The following is a 13529-nucleotide window of genomic DNA, read 5'->3' on the forward strand; positions in this document are numbered from 1 at the left end:
TTACCAAATGTGATGGCAAGAAGCTCATGTCTTCTTCTAAAAATTTGATAGTTTTGGATCTTATGTTTGGATTTTTTGATCCACTTTTATTTAGTTTTTGTATATGGTGTTAAGAGTCCAGCTTCATTCTTGTGCCTGTGCATATGCAGGTTTCCCAGCACCAGCATATTTGTTGAAAAGACTCTCCTTTCCCCGTTTAATGATCTTGGCACCCTCGTCAAAAGGTATTTGACCATACATGCAAGGGTTTATTTCTGGGCTCTCTTTCATGGGCCTGTATGTCTCCCGTTATGCCAGTACCATACTTTTGATTATTGTAGCTTTCTAGTAAGTTTTGAAATTAAGAAGTGTGTGTCTTCCAACTTTTTTCTTCTTTTCAAGATTATTTTGACTTTTAAGGATCCCTTGATATTCCCTATGAATTTTATGATGAATTTATGAAAATATCCTGTTTCTCTTCATATTTTCACCCACTAATTTTAGCATCTATTACAGTTCTTGCCGGAAATAATTCATTGTGTTTACCAAATGGTGATTTTCTATTTTTCTCATTTTTTTTCTATCATTATTTATTGAAATTCTACTGTAAGGAAGAGGTTTTCCCATCTGCCCCACTTATTTATTTGGTTCTTTATTTAAATCACTATAAGCTCGTGGCTGTTGGTTTTCATCTATGAGCTCTGACCCATTTCTACCATTATTTTTTCTACCAAATCTAGTGCCCGGTGTCCCGGATTTGGCAACTAGAAGCCCCTTCAAGTTAATGTCTGTGTGTTTGCAGAATGTCTCCATTACTTTTTGAGCTTTTCCTTTCTGAGACCACAGGTTGTATTTTAGATAGGATTTTTTAATGTGTGGCTTTTATTTTGAATTATTATTATTAATTTTTGCTTTTCTTAGGTATGAAGATACATGGGCTGCACTCCACAGGAGGGCCAAGGAATGTGCAAGTGCTGGAGAGGTAAAGAATTGGCTCCTCTTATACTTACGGGGCGAATATACTTTGGCAGTCTTAAATGCTTATTTTTAAGAAATTAAATTTATAATTGTGTTAAAATGTTTGACAGGGTATCTTATAGTGAGTTTTGTAGTTGGTTATGAAACACCCTAAATAAAGCACTTTTTTGTAATTTCTCAGTCAAGTAATTTAGTTAGCTTAGAGAGTTTATAACTTTTATTCTAGAGTCGCAAGTGACTCTTTGGTTCATCGAGGTGTAATGCTTTGAATCTGAGGTCTGGTACCTTTGCATTTTATGTAAATTATGTCATTTCTTTCTACTCGCTATTTAAGAATTCCTTTGGCGGGGACAAAAGAACTTTGCTCAGTCTACTTAAAATCATTAATTTGCTTATTAGCAAATAAATATAAAAATCTCAGGAGTCAACCTCAATTTCTTAGAGAAACAACCTATTTTCTAGCACTATAGAGTGTGTAATGAATAAAAGTGACTTAAAATTACTTGGTATATACTTAAAGCTTTTTTAGCCAAGATCAAATACTTTGCTACTGATGTCAGTCAAACTTTATTTCTTTCTAAAAACAAGTCTGTGATTCTGACCTTTAATTAATTTAAACTGACTTTACCATTTACCTGAATTAGTGAAGCTGTAATAGTTACATAGAACATGGTAATACACATGATAAAATTTAGACATTAGTGTTTCTCTTAGAAATTACAGAAAAAGAAGAATATAGGCTTCTGTCAGTAGGGCAGAATGAATACTGTGAAAAGTCCTGTAAGTGTAAAACCCCTAAATGCTGGATAGATTTTTTTCTGTTTTAATTTAAATGCAGTAAGCTTACAAAAATTAAGGGAAGTCCTAAAGGGCCAAAACAAGCAAACAAAAACAGCAGGGAACTGAAATGAGAGTGGTTGAAAAAAAAACACGGAAGCAGGGTTCAAATAGTAAAACAAATGTCTTAGAGATTTATTGGGATAGGAGATTTTTGTCTATGGGGAACTGAGTCTGAGACTCCTGCATAAAGCTCTAGATGCTCTCGGTGAAAGGATGATTTAGGACATTTTTTAAAAAGAAAGGAAAGAAATCTTTAAAGCACACCTGGAACACCTAAAGGTCGACCATGTACTGGGCCCCAAAGCCGTTCTCAGCACGTTTCATGTAAGTCAAGTCATACACAATATGCTGTGATTCTGGTGCAAATGACCCTGAAAGTCGGTATAGGAAAAGAATTCTGAAAAATCCATATGTTTGCAAATTAAACATGCATATTATGCATCGTTTATGGTTCAATAATTACTACATACATATTGTGTAAGTTGTCAAAAACTACTTAGAGGGAAATTTTATAGACGAAAAATAGACTGAAAGTCAATGAGCTAATCTAACTTAAGAATTAGAGAACAGAATAAATCATGAAGGAAGAATGAAAGAGATGATAAAGATGAGAGAAGTAAATGAAATAGAATGTAAAAATACAATAGACAATAGACAAAGTCACGAGTTCTTAGAAGACTAATGAAATATGGTAGCTATCTGATTATATTGATTAAGAAAAAAGGACGAATAGTTTTAAGGATTAAAGAATACAACTGTAGCTATAGCAGAGAGTGAAAAGATAAAGAGTTTGTGAACAACTCTAGGACACATTTGAAAACAGAGGCAAAATGGCAAAATACTAGAAATTTTTACTAAAGTTTTAGTTGCTCAGTTGTGTCCAACTCTGTGACCCCATGAACTGTAGACTACCCTCCAGGCTCCTCTGTCCATGGAATTCTCCAGGCAAGAATACTGGAGTGGGTAGCCATTCCCTTCTTCAGGGGATCCTTCCAACCCAGGAATCGAACCCGGGTCTCCTGCCTTGCAGGCAGATTCTTTATTTTGTGACTCATGGGGAAGCCCAGAAATTTTTACTAAAACTAATTGTAAAAGCAGTACAAATCCTGAATAATCTTATAGCCACTAAATAAACAGTGTTAATAATTAATCTTTTCACTAGGAAAGCACCAGGCCCACCAAGTAATACAGGAGAGTTCTATGAGACTTCAGAGAATCCACCATCTCAATGTTAGATAGACTCCTGCAGCAAGTGAAACAAGAGGAGGCTGCCCTGGCCACTGCACGAGGCTAGAGTAACTGATCCTGAACCCCAGCAAGCAAAGTGTGAGAAAGTGAAATTGGAGTCCAGTCCCAGTCATGAGTGCAGATACAAAAACTATAAACAGAATAGACGTATGAGCTCTCACTTAACTTCAGCAGCCTGTTTCTGGAAATCAGATGTTCTGTGCCTACTTGACACACTGTAAATTGGAAAAGTCATTATGTGTTACATATCAACCCCAAGCCCTCCACCAGCTTTCTTAAATATTTCTGTTTAAAACCAGCAGAACACCTATAGATGGTAGCAGTTTGTTGGGACATCAGGTGCTTCAGACACAGCCTTCCGCCTCCAAACTCACGATGTGCTCTGGCTGGCACACAGCGGCCTCGTGTGCAGTGCTGTGGCCCCCAGTGCCCGCAGTGTGCAGGGTCTGCCTCTCCTTCACGAGGGGTCCTCGTAGTGTCTTGTGATTCTCATACTCTGACAGTGTTGTCTGAAATTTAATTTGAGAATCTTCTCACACATTGTTTTAAAATCTATATCAAGCTAAATGTAAAGTTTTCCTATGTAAATATGAGCCAGAACTTTGTGTTTGCTTTGTGAATGTTGGATGATAACAAACAGTGTTCTGTCTGGGAAACAACCTGCTATATATGGCTGTGTTGACAAACTAAATCCAGCCTTGCATTAAAAAAAAAAACAAACAGGTTTATTCCAGGATTGAAAGGTTGGCTTGACATTAGAAAATCTTTTATATGCAGTTGACCATGTTAACAAATTAAGAGAAAAATATATGATCATCAGATGCAGAAAATACATTCAATAAAATTAATTCAGAGTAAAACATTTTAGCAAGTTTTTTAATAGATGGTAACTTTTGTCCTGCCGCTGCTGCTGCTAAGTCGCTTCAGTCGTGTCCGACTCTGTGTGACCCCATAGATGGCAGCCCACCAGGGTCCGCCATCCCTGGGATTCTCCAGGCAAGAACTCTGGAGTGGGTTGCCATTTCCTTCTCCAATGCATGAAAGTGAAAGTGAAGTCGCTTAGTCGTGTCCGACTCTTAGCGACCCCATGGACTGCGGCCTACCAGGCTCCTCCGTCCATGGGATTTTCCAGGCAAGAGTACTGGAGTGGGAACTTTTGTCCTAATAGCTACCAAAACCTGCAGTATTTGACTTGCAGTACTTTGATTTCATAGTCAGTCATCTTACTAAATTGTCTTATTCTGATAATTTGCATCTGGGATGGGAGTTTTGTGAAGATGGAAGGGAAGAAACAAAAACCTACCAGTCTTTTCATTTCTTCATCTCTTTTTATAGTGGGTAGGACTTCCAATATAGTGTTGAATAAAAGCTGGAGATCTTGGTTCAGATTTTGGCTCCATCAGATTTAAATGTGAAAGGGAAAACTACATATTTTAGAAAATACTGGAAAAGCTAAGATCTCAGGGCAGAGAAAGGTTTCTTTAACAAGGCATAATAAACACCAACCATAAAATAAAATATTGATAATTTTTATCAAATCTTCTGTTCATCAAGAAGTACCATGAAAAAGTTAAGCAGTTCACAAAACAGAGGACTAGTGTTCAAAAAATATGAAAAACCTCTGCACACTAATAAAAAAAGAGAACAGTAAGTCATTAAAAAGTACACGAGAGGTATGACCGGGTATTACCCTGAACAAAAAGCATGAGTGGCCAGTAAATGTGAAAACATGTTTAAAATCAATTAGAAGGCAAGGAAATACAAATTAAAACCCCAGATTTACACTCATTAGATTATCAAGCATTTAAGAAGCCTTGAATTTTCTGTGCAGACAGTCATTACTCACTGATGACAGTTTTCCCTTCCCCGGCAGCATGATGGGGAACAGCTAGAACTAGGGGGTATAAATCGATTGGCACAGTGACATTAGAAAAATGAGCTGGCGTGAAGTAAAAATTGAAATTCCACAAAGCTTTCGAAACCACAGTTCTACCCCTAGGGAGATTTCTGTAGCATTGTGTCCCCAGCTTTGCCCTGTGATGTTGTATGTCTCACACCTCCTTGGATAACATTGGTATGGTATCATCTGTTCATTATGTGTGACAAATAGATGACAGAACTTGAAGTCAGAGGTGGCTAGGCTGGGGGAGGTCTAGCTCAGTTGAGCCACTGGGCGGTGGGGAAGGAGGGTGCAGTGAGGAGCTCAATACCTGGGACACGTTGGAACCTAACTTGTGAAAGTTGCCTCTGTGCACCAGATTTGTTCCAGAATGTTTATAGCAGGTTTTGTTGGAACTTTAGACAGTCCCAAAGTCTCCCTGTGGAGTAATTATTATTTATAGGATCAGGGACTTCCCTGGTGGTCCAGTGGCTGACCCCACGCTCCCAGGGCAGGGGGCCCGGGTTCCATCCCTGTTCATGGAAATGCTGCAAAAAGATCAAATGCTATGCAGCAGTGAAAATTAGTGAACCATTACACCTCCGTGTATCAATACGGATGAATCCCACAATGTTCAGTGAAGACTGTATCCTGTAGAGGAGCTTTAACAAAAGTTGTTCTTTTGATTGTAAGAAGCATTTCATAATAAAATATGTTGGAGAAAGAATTTCCTGGAAGTTCTGTTGCTGAATTTATTATATGGGGGGGAATATATAATATTTTCCTAGTTGTGTACTTTTTTATTGTAAGACTCCTATCTTATCAAAAGTGCCACTGTTGTTTTCCAGAAATACAGTTCTCAGATTGAAAAATGAAAGTTAATTTTAAATCTCTGACGTATTATTGAGACATATGGAAATTTTTAAAATGTGTATCTTTAATAAACTGTTTTCTTGTGTATTTTGTCAGGCCATGCTCGTGTGTCATTAGTGGCCTTTAGTCAATGTCAGTCTGCCAGGGCAAATATACTTAAGGATAATTCAGTCTTCTTTGACAAGTTATACTTAACTGCTTTAAAGCTCATTCTTATTTATAGTCTTAAAATTTAGAGCAATGTTGCTTTAGCAAAGTTTGTTCAATATAGCTTTGTTGTCTAGACTTTTTCTACAAGATTTTCTTTTTAACAAGTTCTTTGATTTGTTTTTCCCTCACTTAGTATGTAAATAAACACGTAAATTGATAGTGACTTAGGGGTTAGATTCTGAGGGTAACTTTCTAAAGTTAGACTCCCAGTGCATTATTTGCTTATGCTTTTGATTGTTGTGAAGTACTTGCTTGCCGTCAGATTGAACTCTCTTAAGACAACGCTTTAGCCACTCGGTGTGTACGCTGGTTGAATCAGGCGTGCTTCATTCTCTTTGGACTCCAGCTTGGATCTCTTGTGCTTCTGGTGGGGAGTGGACTGGCCTGGGTGTGGGAATGCCTGGTTTCTGCAGTGATACGTTTTGACCTTGGGCAGATAAACGGAGTCTCTCTGTTTCTAGCTGACTCACATAAAATGGTATGACACCATTTACCCTGCTTAGCAAACAGAGTTGTTTGAAAATCGCATGAACTAGGTGAAAGTGAAAGTCGCTCAGTCGTGTCCGACTCTTGGCAACTGCATGGACTCACCCATGGAATTGTCCAGGCCAGAGTGCTGGAGTGGGTAGCCTTTCCCTTAGCAGGGGATCTTCACAACCCAGGGATCGAACCCAGGTCTCCCTCATTGCAGGCGGATTCTTTACCAACTGAGCTATCAGGGAAGCATTCCCCCAAATGCTGAACTGTTCTTTACAAATATAAAAGTTTTTATATTGTTTTATTACCCCAATATTACCCATTTTGAAAATCATTTGGGTCCCAGCTTTTTCTTTGTTCTCCTAACTTCAGTGTCCACCAGAAGGACTTTCGGGATGATTTGTAACTTTGGGAACAAGCCCAAACTGTGGGTTTGTCTTGCTACTTAAACTTGATTTTCTGGTGTTAAATCTGGATTTATTCAGAATTGTTTACTTGGAGGAGAAAAATTGGCCTTCTGAAGATGGCTCCCTTCCTTATTATTAAGTAAAGCTAAAGTACAGTTTCTCAGAACCTTTTCTTTTGCTACTTTTCACTTTTCTTCCTTTGTGTCCCTGTATAAACAGTCCCGAGAAGATTGATTAAGGGCGTGGGCTTCAGTGTCAGATTCCTGGGATTGAATCTAGGTCCTGTGTGGCCCTTGAGAAAGTGACTTGTCTTCGTTGCACCTCAGTTTCTTCCTCTGTGAAATGAGTGTAGTAACATTGCTCTGTTTACAAGGCTGCTGTGTGTTCAATGTGAATTGCTTAACACAGGGCCTGGCACACAGAAAATGCTCAAAATGCTTTGCTCTTATTACATAATTGTTGACAATGATTTCAGAGAATCCATTCAACATCCATTCTTTTAAATTAAAGTAATATTTGAATGTATTTTGATAGATTCTTTTTATGTACACTTAAAGATATACAGAATATGATTTTGAATTTTGTGGGAGGCATGAACTATACTGTACTTAAGTTTTAATATTCATGTTTCATTTTACTTTTCAGTAATAATATTTGTATATAAAAATTGTTTATTCTAGATCTTTCAAATTATTAACACAATTAACCACTGCAATTAAGATTTAACAAACTTTTTAAAAGATACTCCGTGTACCAGGAAAAATACCGTTTATCGTCGTCAGCCCTGTGCAATTAGTTTTTCTTTTATTAGTGTTTAAAAACTGAGGCTTAGAGAATTTGTGAGACCTACTCCAGACTAAAGCACAATTTGTTTTTCTTTCTTGTTCACCACAGTGTCTTCAGTGCCTGAAACAGAGCCAGACAAAGAGCAGGTGTTCAGTAGGAGCTCGTTGGATATTACAGATGAATCCTATGGGCAGGGGTTGTTATTTCAAGCCCTAATTTTCTTACTATTGCATCACAGAGAGGCTGTATTAGCCACATTAATCTGTTAGCAATGCTCAGTACTTTTTAAACTGCTCTCTGGGATCTTTATAAAGCTGGCTGGCACAGGCATTTTTAAGCATGCAGAATTGATGATCATGCCCCTGGAGCAGTACTCGGTGTCACCGCTCCAGCTCAGCTTAGGCTTGTATGTGAGGCCGTGTTTGTTACCCCTCCAACGTGGACTGACTGACAACTGCGAGAGGGGTGAGGTGGGGATAAAGTGAGGAAACAGGACAGCTTTCTCATCTCTTTATTGTTTTTATTTCAATGTTGTGAATTCCTGGAATATTAAAATGTAGAAGCTAAAACAGTCTAGTGCCACATGCAAATAATTTTGTATCTTATTTTGATACTTTTATTCCTCTGAAAGGTCTTTCTTTAGTGAGATTCAGTAAAAATCAGTTGTATTTGTGTTTCAACTCTTGAAACATCATGCGTTGTGTAAATTGTCCTTTTTTTATATAACTTAACTGTGAACTCTTATATTAAAACTTTATATTTTACAGATAAAGTTCAGATATACTTACTTTTGTTATATAATGAATTTTGCAGTCTTTATTGTACAAAATGCAGGAATCTTCCACACTTCCTACTCATCACTAGTGATGTTTTCAAAAGATGACCTCTCTATGCTCCTTCTAAATCTTATCGTAGGCCCTTTCCCCTCTCACCATGTTAGGACCAAAACAAAACTGGCTGGGAGAAGCTGCTTAAGTCTTCTGGAAAAGAAGTCAGAATTATTTTAGGCTAGCCTAGCGTCTCGCATCCCTGCTATTAGGAACCTTTCACTTCTGAATTTGTTAGTATAAATCCTGTTCTCCTTTTTTTCTGAAATTGTTCAGTTGCCTCAGTGATTCCTTCGTATACAAGTACCATTTATCTTGCTTTATTCAGTGAACGTTCCTGTTTAAATGGAAACTGAATCATGGTATATTCTAAATGCATTAGGGAACTTTTCTTTCAAAAGAAGTCTTTTTGTAAGGCAAATAATTACCCATTCATTATGTCTGGGGTTTGTTTTTGTTTGTTTTCTTTTCAGTTGTTAGTGGCTGTTTTCTGTTTTATTTTTTCTAGATTTGAATTGTGCAAATACATGGTTTACTTAGAAACAGGGTGTAGTTAGAAGTGACTTCTAAGGTCATGGCTCAACTTTCTCTTTCCCGGGTTAAGATGCACCGATACAACCCGTAATTTGAGGTTTTTCTGCACTGGATATTAAGGTGGTTCTTTTCTAAGAAAGAAAACAACGCCAGTCTCCTCAGAGTATTGTGTTGTCTGTACCCCAGTAGAAGGGTTTTTAAAGATAACACGGGCTGGCTCTCATTACACCGGTCTGACCTCTGTGTCTGCAGTCCTGTGGGCCTGACCCTCCCCTTCCGTTTGCAGCGGGTGGACAGCGAGGTGGTCATGCTCTCCGCGCACTGGGAGAAGAAGCAGGCGAGCCTCCGGGACCTGCAGCAGCAGCTTCAGCAGCTTCCAGGCCTCATCGCAGACTTAGAATCCCTGACGGCAAGTCTGAGTAAGTTCCCCGTTTGCCTCGAGACTCTGCTTCTAGGAAGGAAAATAATTTGGCGTGACTCCAAAGCTTTCTAAGAATACATTAATCTTATTGCTTAACAGGATTTGGAGGGAAATGGTTCCAATTAATTTCATATTCTGATTAATTGATGATTTGACAAAAAAGCGATGATTTAAAATGTGGAAATGATTTTTAAAATACACCACTACCTTTTTCTGCCTCCGTTCTGCTCAGAAAACATACTTTTCTTGATTCTTAAAGTGACTCGGGGCTGTCTTTCTGACTTTAGGTCTCTGTTTAAAAGTGTAAACGTGGGAAACGGAAGGGGTTATGGTGGCTTTGTTATGACTAACGGCTGTGCTCTGGAAATTGTTGCTTTTAATACTGGGTTTGTTCAGAGCTTCATGTCTTGAAATATGCTCTTTTTTTCTCCTTAAACTGATAAAAGATTAAACAGATACAATTAAATGAGGGTACCTGTTTGGCTAACTTTATACCTTGTGGAAGATTATATATTTATTTTTTGTTTTTATTGGGATGAATCATGCTGATATTTGTTTCTTGGGCTTATATTCAGAAAATTGAGTTTTATCCTAGACAGTGCCACATCATAGTATAACATTCTGGCTTATTATTTTCTAACCAAGCTTAAGATCTTAGTGAAGTAAGAGGTAGGGGCTACCTACATAGGAGATGAATTTCTTGAGCTAATAACCTGAGTCTTAATAAGTAAGAAGGTGTAAAGCTACCCCATCATCTCTTCCTTTTTTCAATACTACATTTTTAAAAGCAAAACAGAGCTGGTTTACAAAGCAAGTAATTAGCGAAGCATAAAACTTGTGTGTGTGAATAAAATGAGCCCCATTGGTATGTGGAATGCCGCTGGTGATGATAATAGCTAACGTTTGTAGCGCCCACTATATGTCGGAGATGGTTAGGTGATTTACAGACATTATTTACACTCCTCACAAGATCCCTGCAGAAGTAGCTGTTGTTATCCCACTTTACAGCTTAGGCAAATTGGGCTTGGAGGGGTGGAGATTTGCTCAGGGTCACACACAGTAGGTGTGCATCCAGGGTCCCAGCCGCGGTGATGACGTGCTCAGTGGAGGACGAGGCGTTTGGAGTGGCACCTGTCAGCAGACCCCATGACCCGCGTTCTTGAAGCCCTGGAATCAGTGTTCTGTTATTTCTGAAAGCAGGGTTGGGGAAAAGAGACTCTGGGTTTAGGAGGAAGGCCCTCCGGCTTTATTTCCCTCTTGTAGGTATAGGAATGGTCCTTCTCAAGCCTTTGATAACTGACAGAAAAAGCCTCCAAGACACTGGGGGAATATTCCTTTTAGCCATTTTCTGTTCAGCATCTCTTCCTGTATCTCTTTGAGTCTTTTTTTTTCAATGGTTGTGTATTTCTTTGCAGAGACATCCACCTATGATACTATCCTGCTTTCCTTTCCAGCTGAGAGTAAATTCTGATTATAAATATTATTTGTTTGATGCCACTCTGCTGATTAAATGCATTTGGCCTCAGTTCTAATTATTCTCATAGTTAAATCTACTTAAGATAGAATATAGTGTATTTTCCTTCTCAATTAGGATTCTACTATCCTGAAGAAGTGATGTTTAGTGATGTAATACCATCTTCAGAAACTGAATTTTGACTTTTTAAATGAATGCAACGAGTTTCCCAAATGCTCACCTGAGTTCTGTCTTTACTAATCTGAGAATATCGACCACCAAAAGCAAATTAAAGCTAAATTAAAGCAAATTAAATTAAAGCAGAAGTATCAGTCTTGACAGTCACTTCCAAATAATTTAATTCTTATTTTTCATGGTGGTATAGTTGACCTGCAATATTATATTAGTTTCAGGCGTACAACATAGTACACCTGGACACTTACGTACACTGTGTGCACACCTGAGCACTTACGTACACTGTGTGCACACGTGGACACTTACGTACACTGTGTGCACACCTGAGCACTTACGTACACTGTGTGCACACCTGGACACTTACGTACACTGTGTGCACACCTGGACACTTATGTGCACTGTGTGTACATTGTGTTTTATAGCGATTGACCCTGGTTCAATTCCTGGGTCGGGAAGATCCTCTGGAGAAGGGATAGGCTACCCACTCCAGTATTCTTGGGCTTCCCTGGTGGCTCAGCTGGTAAAGAATACGCCTGCAATGCTGGAGACCTGGATTCATTCCCTGGGTTGGGAGGATCCCTTGGAGAAGGGAAAGGCTACCCACTCCAGCATTCTGGCCTAGAGAATTCCAGGGACTGTCTATCCCATGGGGTTGCAAAGAGTCCGACATGACTGAGTAACTTTCCCTTTTTTCACCCTTTATATACATTGTGAATTGATCACCACTTTATGTCTAGTAGCCATCTGCCACCATACACAGTTATTATAATGTTATGGACATTCCTTTTACTGTGAATTGCGCCCCATGAGCTGCTCTATATTGGACGTTTGTGCCTCCTAGTCTCCCTCACCCACTTCATCCAGCTGCCCCACCGCCCTCCCCTCTGGCGACCACCACTTTGTTCTCTGTACCTGCGAGTCTTTTTCTGTTTTGTTCTTTAGATTTCATATACAAGTGAAATCATATGGTCCTTGTTTTTCTCAGTTACTCCACATAACATATTACCCCCTGGGTCTATCCATGTTGTTGTGAACGGCATTATTTCATTTTGGTGTTTCTGAGTAACATTCCGTTGAATGTATGTACCACATCTCTTTTACCCATTCCTCTGCTGAGGGACGTTTCGGTTTCCTTCCATGTTTTGGCTGTTGTAACTAAAATGCTGCAGGGACCATGGCGGGGGCACGTGTCTCTTTCCTCGTGCGTGTTTTCATTTTCTTTGGATAAATACCAAGGAGTAGAGTAGCTGGATCATATGGTAGTTCTACTTTTGATTTTTCAAGGAACTTCCATATTGTTCTCCATAGTGGGGGCTATACCAAATTACATTCCCACCAACGGTGCCCGAGGGCCCCTTGCCAGCCCTTGCTGTCTTTTAGTAATAACCATTCTGACAGGTGTGAGGTGATGCTGTGGCTTTGATCTGCATTTTCCTGATGCTTAGCCATGTCGAGCATCTCTTCAAGTATCTGTTTTTTCAGGTCCTTGGGAAAATGTTTATTCAGGTCCTTTGCCTATTTTTTTAATCGGATTGTTTGTTTTGTTTTTGAGTTGTGTGAGTTCTTTATTTATTTTGGATATTAACTCCTTATCATGTATATCATCTGCAGTATCTCTTCCCATTCAGGAGGCTGCCATTTCATTTGTTGATGGCTTCCTTGGCTGTACAAGCGTCTTTATACTTTGATCTAGACCCATCTGTTTATTTCTGCTGTTGCCGTTGCCTGAGGAAAACATTTGGAAGCCAAATTTGCTGGCTTGTATAAGTGCATGTCTATATTATTAACGTATTTCATGAATTCATTTTAATGAGATTATGCACCATTCTTAGAAATTTGAATCATTTGGTTTTAATGCTTGCCCATAAACTGTGGATTTCTTTATTTTGGGGGTGAAGTGAAAGTCGCTCAGTCGTGTCTAACTCTTTGCGACCCCATGGACTATACAGTTCATGGAATTCTCCAGGCCAACATACAGAGTGGGTAGCCTTTCCCTTCTCCAGGGGATCTTCCCAACCCAGGGATGGAACCCAGGTCTCCCGCATTGCAGGCGGATTCTTTACCAGCTGAGCCACCAAGGAAGCCCAAGAATACTGGAGTGGGTAGCCTATCACTTCTCCAGCGATCTTCCTGACCTGGGATTCAAACTGGGGTCTCCTGCATTGCAGGCAGATTCTTTACCAACTGAATCACTAGGGAAACCCTGATAGCTTCCCTTTTGGGGGGTAGTCTCAGAATGCTCTTTGTTATTACCTAATTACTTTGATATAGTATTACAAAGCTTAATCAAGCAATAATGAAAAATAAAAATTACTTAGAAGAAAATAGTAACTAATCTATATGTAGTCATAAGATTCTCTTCTCTGAACTTTTTACCCTTTCACTCCCAAATCTAATACCATACCCATTCAGTCCCTGTATT

The 13529-nt window shown here is 39.0% G+C and overlaps 1 protein-coding gene across 2 annotated transcripts in view; it reads left to right on the top strand.

The window, feature by feature from the left end:
- DTNBP1 (dystrobrevin binding protein 1) overlaps nucleotides 1–13529 on the top strand; it is a 101397-nt gene that overhangs the window by 17623 nt on the left and 70245 nt on the right. Inside the window, exons 4-6 of one of the 2 annotated variants that reach the window (XM_070778364.1) lie at nucleotides 150–224; nucleotides 901–961; nucleotides 9325–9457. In XM_070778364.1, the coding sequence (XP_070634465.1) occupies nucleotides 150–224; nucleotides 901–961; nucleotides 9325–9457 (269 nt within the window). The remainder of the gene's footprint in view (nucleotides 1–149; nucleotides 225–900; nucleotides 962–9324; nucleotides 9458–13529) is intronic. The other variant, XM_070778365.1, reaches the window with a different exon arrangement.

This window comes from Bos indicus, chromosome 23 (genome assembly GCF_029378745.1).
Source record: "Bos indicus isolate NIAB-ARS_2022 breed Sahiwal x Tharparkar chromosome 23, NIAB-ARS_B.indTharparkar_mat_pri_1.0, whole genome shotgun sequence".
Taxonomy (NCBI): domain Eukaryota; kingdom Metazoa; phylum Chordata; class Mammalia; order Artiodactyla; family Bovidae; genus Bos; species Bos indicus.